The sequence below is a fragment of the Sciurus carolinensis genome, chromosome 7 (genome assembly GCF_902686445.1).
Source record: "Sciurus carolinensis chromosome 7, mSciCar1.2, whole genome shotgun sequence".
In the NCBI taxonomy this organism is placed as follows: Eukaryota; Metazoa; Chordata; class Mammalia; order Rodentia; family Sciuridae; genus Sciurus; species Sciurus carolinensis.
Genome location: NC_062219.1, coordinates 47,582,339 through 47,592,228, shown reverse-complemented (window position 1 = coordinate 47,592,228; position 9,890 = coordinate 47,582,339). Strand labels below are relative to the sequence as shown.

General features: G+C 39.5%; 1 protein-coding gene across 1 annotated transcript; it reads left to right on the top strand.

Annotated features, from left to right (window-relative positions):
* The first annotated feature begins 2,269 nt into the window (after nt 1-2,269).
* Nucleotides 2,270-9,203, top strand: Calhm6 (calcium homeostasis modulator family member 6). Its single transcript, XM_047557082.1, has 2 exons — nt 2,270-2,892; nt 3,654-9,203. The coding sequence occupies exons 1-2, from the start codon at nt 2,365-2,367 to the stop codon at nt 4,074-4,076; spliced, it is 951 nt and encodes a 316-aa protein (XP_047413038.1). The 5' UTR covers nt 2,270-2,364; the 3' UTR covers nt 4,077-9,203.
* The last annotated feature ends 687 nt before the right edge of the window (nt 9,204-9,890 follow it).

Here is a 9,890-nt window from a genome sequence, read left to right as displayed (position 1 = left end):
GAATTTCTGGAGCAGAATTAAAAATGACATAACTGGTCTATGAAGCCCCTAAACCTGACCTGCTTGCAGCTCTGTCCTCTTGACATGTCCCCTGGCCTCTCACCCTCGATGCCCACACCATGCTGACCTTCCAGACCAAGTTCATTGTATTTCAAGCTCTTTGTCATTCATATTAGATGTCATCTCCTCACAGAGGTTTTCCTTGACACTATGACATTCCCTGAATAATCTTTAGAACTCTCCCTGCTTTTGTGCTATAAGCTCAAGGAGAACAGGGTACCTGTTTGGTTAATAAATGAATTAATTTAGTTGAGGGAAGGGGCTAACAGATAAAAGTTTCTGTAGCTAAACACATATGAAACCAAATCCTTGACTAAAAATAGCAGAAGTTTGTCACCTTAATTAAAATCTTAAATGAAGAAATGACAGATGGTAGGGGTGAGGTGGAGGAAGAGATGGTGTTGAGTGACTTGAGGCTTGTAAGAGTATAAACTACAGTTCTCTGCATAAAGGTTGTGGATACAGTGAGATTTGTTCCTGTTGGAGTATATGGGGAGTGTGGAAGAGAGAGAAAACATCTTAGGGGAGTGAGAAGGGGCAAAGAAGTGTCTATCAGTAAGAGGAGAGTTACCTAAGGCACAAGGGAAGGAAGGAAGGGCTTTTGAAGATGGAGGATCACAAAGATAAGTCATAGCAGAAGTGATTTTCCTCAAACATGCAACCTTGCTGCAAATTTACACAATGCGTGTCAGTACCTGGTCTCATCTCAGAGAACAGGGCCCCAACTATCCTGCAGGAAAATGAAGATCCTGATCTGGAGTTGACTTCTAAATACACAGAAAAAAAAATTAGCTATTTGTCACACCAGGAGTGCTAGGTACTATGCTAGGCCTTGATGGGGGTGGTGGGAGGAAGTAGTTAAGAAGGCAAGTAAGAGTAAGAAAAGAATAGTATGTTTCTTGCCCCTTCTTTAACAAATCACTTAGTTCCATAAACTATTTACTTTTTTCTGATAGAATCAACAAACCTAATGGATAGATGCCAACAGCAACCGGTTCATTGAAAACTGTCCAATTGAATTTTGCATCTGAATACACTCCTTGTAGTTAGGGAGACTTAACTAAGAGATACACCTATTCTTTAAAACAGATAGTCATCAAGTAACTACATGCAATCCTCCATCTGAAACTGAGCATGCATTAGGATTTTTGTTATTGTACAGTTATTTGTTTTCTACTCCCAAAGGTGCAGTTTGGTAATCCCTCCCATTGAGCATTAATTTAATGACAGACCCTTTATGTTAAGGCACTTTAGATATGTTACTCAATTTACTCATTTCAACAATCTTAAGAAGTGGCACTATTATCCTTCTATGACAGATGAGGATGCTGAAGGTTTTAGAGAAGCTAACTTGTTGAACACGTAAAGTTACACACAGATCCAATGCACTTGACTTCAGGTCCATGTTCTTTTAAGTAACTCACCTTATTCTGAAGCCAAAGTAAGGTTCAGTGTCACGGAAGTGGTTATAGTTTGTGTCAAAGCAAAGCTGCCTTGAGAAAATTGAGGGCAGAGGAAACAACAGGTTAGATGTAGCTGCAGTTTGAATTTTGGGGGGTTCAACTAATGATCTTTGAACAACCAAGTACCCCCTTCAGTACTATCAACTTGATGGTCTTAGAGTAAATCAATGCAATATATTCAGTCTAATGCCATGGGGGAGATTAGGAGAGAAAAGTCCATATGAACTAAGGCCATGGTTCTGTTCAGGAGGACAGAGCACCATGGAATTACTAGAACTTGACTTTGTTCTGGGCTGTGGTGTGATTTAGTTTGTGAAAGAAAAAGTTTGTCTTTAAATGTTACATGTAAATGGTCAGCATTTTTGTAATTGGGAGTTGACTTCGGAACTGGGGTGACTGCAATAGAAGAAATTCTGGTGTTTTTTCCCCTTTCTCTCAAGTGACTGCTCTAAATCAGAAAGGGCAATGAACGTGCCCTTGTTTGCTGTCAGACTGAAGGAAACAAAGAGAATGACCAACTGAACAGGGTTACACAACCCTGTTCCTGAGCTGGGGGGAAAGCTAAGCAGTGTCTCTCCCTTTGGAAAGGGTTGGGAACTGGGGAGATCAAAGTCAACAGGGGTATATAACTGCGTCTCTTTATCAGCCAGAGTTGGTTTGGTTGAAATAAGAAAGTGAAACCTCAAAAGGCCTGAACAGCCCTCTTCCCTTTTCAAAAGCTGCTTCTCAGCAGAAGTTGGAAAGCCCCAGACTCAGTCCACCCAATTCATCTGACAAACACGCCAGCGAAGAGACAGAAACTTCTGGGCCTGTCCACGGCTCCCTTGGGTTAGGAGAAGCCATGGAAAAGTTTAAGACAGTGCTGGACCTGCACATCAAGCCCCCCAGCGCTGTGGGTTACGGCCTGGTGACACTGTTGACGGCGGGCGGGGAGCGCATCTTCTCCACTGCGGTGTTCCAGTGCCCCTGTAGCGCCACCTGGAACCTGCCCTACGGCCTGGTCTTCCTGTTGGTGCCGGCGCTCGCGCTCTTCCTCCTGGGCTATGTACTGAGCGCGCGCACGTGGCGCCTACTGACCGGCTGCTGCGCGCACGGCGCCCGTGCGAAGTGCAGCTCGGGGCTGCGGGGCACCTTAGTGTTCGCGCAGATCAGCGTGGCCGCGGCGCTCGCACCCCTCACCTGGGTGGCCGTGGCGTTGCTGGGGGGCTCGTTCTATGAGTGCGCGGCCAGTGGGAGCAAGGTCCTGGCGCAGTACCTGTGCAGCGACCGCTACCCCGACTGCGCGGACCAGCTGCCCCGGGTCCCCTGCAGCAAGGACCAGAAGTCCAATCTCCAGGACCTCCTGAAGGAACTCAAGGCTCAGTCGCAGGTCAGGCGCTGGCGCTGGACGCGGTTGGGAGAAACAGGGGGGCGACGTCCTGAAGGAGAAATCGGTGACTTTTCTCCAAATCGGTGACAAAGAGAAGCTGGAGTGGCGCCTGTTTCTAATGAAACCATAGGCGAATATTTAAATAAAACGAATAAAAAGGAGAAAAGGCACTCTATATAGTCTGAGGCACTGTGAGTGAAAGGTGGAGAGTGAGAGTAGGCACGTCCCCGCTGCGCTGGACCTTTACCTCCTAATTATTCTTATAGCCCTGCAGGGATATTATTATCTCCTCCGTAGAGCGAAGAGCGAAAACTAAGAATCTACCTTAAGTTGTCTGTGCAGGAGAAGGCAGCAGAATTATCACAATAAAATGGGTCTGTACAAATAAAATGGGTCTGCCTGACCTAAAGCCACCAGCAAGCTGCCTCTGGGCTTATAAAGTTCAGAGGTTCTGTAGAGTCTTCCTTTTGCTAGATTTGTTGGAAATTCACGTTTTGAGTTCTAGGGAGAGTGATCGACATATGGGCTCCTCCTGGGTCCTTGACATGACTTGGACTGTGTCTGACTTTCCAAGCAAGCAATTGTACTGAAGAGTTGGGGAAGTTTCCGCCACTCCTTACTCTTAAGGGGTTAAGACTTAAGATTCTTGCTTGTTCACAATCCTAGCCGGTGAGAAGTTTAAACTTTATCTGAGGATATATGAGTTTGGTTTTGTTTTTAAAGAGTGACTAAAAATTGCTATGTTGTTGTGTTTTCTTAAGGTACTGGGCTGGATCCTCATAGCAACTGTTATTATCTTCGTTCTGATTTTTACATCTATTTCACGGTGCCTGTCTCCAGTTAGTTTTCTGCAGCTGAAATTTTGGAAAATCTATTTGGAAAAGGAGCAGGAGATCTTTAAAAGTCAAGCCAAGGAACATGCCACTGAATTGGCAAAAGAGAATATTAAATGTTTCTTTGAGTCCTCCAGTCCAAAAGAATGCAACACCCCAAGCATTAAAGACTGGCAGCAAATTTCAACACTGTATACTTTCAATCCAAAGAACCAGTACTACAGCACCCTGCACAAATATGTAAACAGAAAAGAGAAGAGTAACAGTATAAGATCTTCTGAAGGAGATGTAGTGATTCCTGTTCTGGGCTTTGTAGATTCTTCTGGTATAACCAGCAATCCTGAGTTATGACCTTATAAATGAAAAGAGAAAAAAATTTCTTTTGAGATATTGAATTATTGATTCATTTAAAAAAATAAAAATTGGTGTTAGTTATGATTGCTTTCCCCCATTCTAAATTGTGGGATTTTAGATCTGAAATTGAAATATTAATCTCCTTATTATATTAATTACTAAACAAACAACTGAGGGAAAATGATTCACCCAAAATGACAAACAGGGACTACATTAGAAGTCTTATATCCTATCTAGGGTGCTTTTCAAATAAAAGACTCAGATCTTTTATACCGCTACTTTCAAATAAAAGACATCAGTAGTGAGATATATGAAAAAATTTAACTTCAGACCTTTGTTAGGTTATCTGATGTTAATTTCAAGTTCACTTTCTTGTCAACAGCAGCTCATTAGGAACCTAAAAATTATGGTATTCTAATATGCTTGTACATACGGAGAGTGGTGGCTAGGATCATGGTCTTTGACTGGTTTGGAGCTGTGGCTGCATTTTGCTCTGGGAGCTTTCTGTTTAAAGGTACAGGACAAGATTGCCCAATTTCTATGGTGATGCCCTGCCTGAGGAAGTTCTGTGCAAAGGCACAAAATTATATCAGTCTTGACCTTGAGCTCAGACACTATCTGCCAGGGATAGCGAATTCTTAACAAGATAATTATAATTGCTTGCAAGTGCTATGACATTCAAGCCTGCCTGCTTTGCAGAAACTTTCCCACAGAAAATCATTTGATGATAAAACATATATAATAAACATGCTGTGCTAGATCTGGGTCACTGTTCCTCCATCAGAGGTCGGTGTCCCACCTGGTCCCAGCTTTCTCTTTGTAAATGTTTGTGTGTCTTTCTTAAACCCTCATCCTCCCTTGCTGGTTTCTAGGGTTTAGCCATGCAGGTTGCAGCATACCACAGTGGATAGCACACTGGACTCCTAACCAAATCTACTATGGTATTTCAACTATTACAGCATTTTATGGCTCTAATATGGTTACTATAAAAATATTAATGATGAAAAGGAAAAATTTTTAAAAACATAAATTTTGAAAAATATTTTTGGATAACTGCAGGCAATAACTGTTGCTTTTAGTTTGTAAGATCAGAAGAAACATTCCAAGCTATTTGTTATGGTAAATTTAAAGCATGTACAGCAGCAGGGCAGTGTGGCACATACCTATAATCCCAGTGACTCCAAAGGCTGAGGTAGGAGGATCGTGAGTTCAAAGTTAGCCTCTGCAAAAGCAAGGCACTAAGCAACTCAGTGAGAACCTGTCTCTAAATAAAATACAAAATAGGGCTGGGGATGCAGTTTAGTGGCTGAGTACTCCTGAGTTCCATCCTGGGCACCCCCCCTCAATAAATAAATAAATAAAATACAATATGTAGTAGTAGAGAGGGTAGTATTATGAACCTCCATACGATCATTAAAGCAGCTTCAGCAGAGTAGGAAAGGCAAATAGAACCCTTGCCATACAAATAATTACCGAAAAGAAGGAAATTAGAAATTATGATTTGATTCAGAGTAGGGAAGGAGGAGCTTGGAGAAAGTTGTGAGAAACTGAAATCTGTAGAGTAGGGAGCAGAGCATTTCAGGCAGAAGAGAAAGGATATGCAAAGGCTCTGAGTTGTGACAGATCTTAGTACAATTGGAGGCATAAAGGTAACTGGAAAAATAAGGAAGGGACAAATGGTACAGAACCTTGAAACCATACTAAAGTATGGGTTTTCCTTCTCAGCATTTTAGGGAGATTGGTCTTTTTTTGAGGAGAAAGGTATAGCAGAGAAAAGAGGAAGAACTAGGGTGGAGGTGAAGAGACTAACAGGAGGTCACTGCAGTAGAAATAGGCAGGAGCGAACATGAATTGGATGAGCAGTAATCAAAATGGTAAAAATGAATTTTATACGTGGACATGACAGGATTGGTTGATGGAATAGGATGTATGGATTTAGTGAGAGCAATGACATCTGTAGTTATTGTTGTAAATTCTGTTACTTGGTAATGCCAGGACTTGTCAGGGAAACTTGTCTTCCATTAGCTTGTCATTCCTGTCCATTCCTCAAATTTATGACTGATTTCTACATTTTAGGAAATGGAATATGGAAACTTTAAACTGTAAGGCAATTGACTACTGGTCATATTTAGCTCTTGCTCTCTTGGCAGACCCCTGTACTGGGTTCTATTTTGCCCTCATTTGTACAGGGTCATTAAAAGGAACTAGTCAGAAGGGCTGAATATCCTGTTGTTGAGAATCATGTTTAACAAGAAAGTTGGCAGTGAAACTACATGATCAGTTTTTTTCCACTTCCTAAAAAAATATTTTGAAAAGTCACATCATGCCTACTTTCATTTTTGCTTCTTTTATTTCATTTTCCAATGTTTTCTATTTTTTTCCATTTATTGGGGATGAAATCCTGAGGCATTTTACTGTTGAACTATATCCCTAGTCCTTTTTATTCTTTATTTTGAGACAGGGTCTTGCATAATTGCTGAGGGTTTCACTAAATTGCTAGGATGACTTTGAACTTGTGCTCCTCCTGCCTTAACCTCCCAAGCAGTTGGAATTACAGTTGTGTGCATCTGTGCCTGGTTCTAATTTGTGTGTGTGTGTGTGTGTGTGTGTATTCTTTCCTTTCATAACTTCTTTTTTTCTGTTCTAGCATTTATACTTACATCTTAGTAGTACCATACTGTGTCCATTTTGTGGATATATGTTCTGCTTTGTCTTAACGTCTTTAGAAAGTATTGTGAAAATATATTTAAGATAAAAATATGTTAACATAAAAATTATAATAGTAGAAAAATGTGTAAGATTGAAAGTAAAATTACCTCGTTTGTTTGTAATTTTCAATATTCACTTTCCTGTGGTAGTTACATATTCTGTGAAAAAAAAAAGAAAAAAAGATTATACTAAAAATGTTGTTCTGTAACTTGTCACGTAGAATATTATTATTCCATGTCAGTATATAGCAATTTGCCTCTTTAAAAATTACTGCACAGTATTCTTCAGATTAGTAGGGTATTATCCTTTTTTGTCAACACACAGAGTCATAAAATATATAAAGATAAGCACCAAATTGTCAAATATGGTTACTCCTGGGGTTTAAGATTGGTACAGGGACTTTTTTTTTAAAACCTCTGACACTTTTGATCTTTGGATTTTTTTTTTTTTTTGGTTAATGAATAATAAATACCAACTTGCATAATTAGAAAATATTTAAAAGAGCCCTTACCAGAGGAACTTGTAGTTAACAAAGCAGTTTTGCATCTTTCACCTCATTTCATTTTCATGAGTTTATCGGTTATCCATTAAACACATCACCTGCATTTAGGTATGAGGAATCAAAAGTTAAGAGAGGTTACATTACTAGTCTCAGATTGTGTGGTCAACAAATGCAAAACCAAAACTAGGGAACTAATCCTGTGGTGCAATGTGGCTACATTATTGTTTTTATTCCTAGATCAGATTTCTCCCTTCTTTGCACAAGTGCTTTTGTAAGCAGAAGAGATACGGATATTCCCGGCAAACCCTAATACTTCACATTTCATTTTGAAACTTGGCAACTGTTGATAGCTAAGACTGCTTTCAATAAACATAGAGGGACCAAGATATAGTGGGATTATTTTATGGTGGGAACCTGGTCACTGCTGTTTGGCATGACACACCAATCCTCTGGGCCTGGCTTCAAATAGGCCACACCATGGGCTCAAGAAACATTTCTCCACTTGGTGTATATTTATTTGCTGGCCTACCAAAGAATTCTTCAGAATCATTCCCAGCTGTATGCTGACCTGAAACCTTAATCTTAGGAGAGATTCAGATACAGCATCTGCTGTTAATATTGCTGAAAAATAAACATGTAAGAGATGATTCCACATTTTGCTGGGTGCTGGCATGATCATACAGTCCACAGGGTGTAAAGTTAAGCATGATCTCTTTACTTCATTCAAAGTCACGGCCAGAAATAGCAATACTCTACGAGCTGATTAAAGATGAAATTCCCAAGGGAAGCATCCCCAAACAGAATTAACCATGCACCCAAATGTCTCTGAGTGAAAACATCTTGGAACTCCTAATTTTGACAATACCTTATCTACCAGAATGTTATCTACCGGGTGGCCTATGGTAAATAACTCTCCCCAAGACAAAAGATGGAGAAGTACTCCATGAGTCAGGCCTGGTAACAGCAACCATTACCTATTTTGTCACTAGCAAACTCCCACATACTGCTTTTATTGCCTATTGTGTGCCAAACTCTAGCCTGCCCTGAAAAGTAAGGCTCTATTTGACCTAATTTTATCTCTTCCTCTTCATTGCCTACCTATGGAATATCTCTTTTGAATTGCAGTGTGAAGACTATGTAATTGATAATACTATATTTTTATTCAATGAAAGAGATCTGAATCAAAAAAGGATACATGCTGTCAAAATCCTTTGCTATAAGAACCAGAACATGAAGAAGTTCCAATGACAGAAAAAGTCTCTAATATCAGACAAATTATTTCAATTTCAAAAATACTGAGATATCAAAACTAGAATGGTATGAAACATTTATGTGACATTTCAAAAACAATCACAATGCAGTCGCCACCAAAGGGAAAGAAATAATACATTTCCAGCACTCCCCAAATCCCTGCCCCATGTGTCTGCACAATTCCAGCTCTTTTCACCCAGAAGTGGGAGGTGATCATTTCTTTACTTTTATTTACAATTTTAGAAACTCTGTGTGTTACCAAACTAACATTGGGATGAATTTATTGCTCATTAGGCGGACTATTCATGTTTAGTTTTTGAACTTTATGAGAATGAAATCATCCTCTAAGAATTGTTTTGTGATGTTCATCCATATTATGTCTAGAACAGCATTTTTTTATTTGCCTTGTACTATTTCGTTGTGTGGAGATATCACAATTCAATCATTAAGCTATTCCGTTTCTGGCTCTTATCAGCAATGCCAGAGTGAACATTCATGAATCTGTATTCTGGTGTACATGTGTGTTTTTTCAGGATTTGTTCCAAGGAACAGATGGTAGCATAAGAGTATGCACATGTCTCAGTTTGCCAGGTAATGTCCAATGTTTGCCCTAATGGTTTATTAATTTATACTACTATGAGAGTTTCCACTGTTTTTTTTTTAACCTCTACAACATTTGGTATTCCCAACTGTTTATTTTTTGTCACTCTGATGAATATATAATAAAGCTCTCAGAATTTTAATTGGTATTTCCCTAATTATTAAAAGCTTTGGGTATCTTTTCATTTATTTACTAATCATTTTGACATTCCTTTTTATGAAATGCCTATTCAAGTCTTTGGTTTACTTTTACATTTGAGTTGTATATCTTTTTCCTATTGATTCATCATATTTCATCATTATTTTATTAACTAAACCAACAAGTATTTATTGAGTGCCTACTATGCTCCATGCGTATCCTTGGTACTTGGGATACATTGGTGAACCAATGGCAAAGTCTCTGTCCTGTGGAGCTTACATTCTAGATGGGGGAGAGAGATAGTAAATAGGTAAATAATTGGAGATATAAAGAGAAGAAAAACATTGTGACAAAAAAGAAAACAAAAGTAAAAGGAGAACACTCAAAAACATTAGAAATACTGGTGGTAGGATAGCTATTGCCCTTATTGAAAAGTAAGTCAGGATATAAAGGCAGGCCATAAGGCCAGAGAGGTAAGGAGGCAGGGAGATCATGTAAGGCCTTCTTGGGCTACTGTAAGGACTTTGGTTTTTAGTCTGAAAGGAATGAATTACCACCTCACAAATTCCCTACAATGTCTGCTATCTGATGATTGAAACTTTGGGATAAT

What these genes read in the sequence shown, in the direction of transcription:
- Calhm6 (XM_047557082.1), top strand. Translation starts at nt 2,365, where the DNA reads ATGGAAAAGTTTAAGACAGTGCTGGACCTGCACATCAAGCCCCCCAGC. An exon ending in AACTCAAGGCTCAGTCGCAG is followed by an intron (nt 2,893 to 3,653) that starts GTCAGGCGCTGG and finishes TGTTTTCTTAAG; the next exon opens with GTACTGGGCTGGATCCTCAT.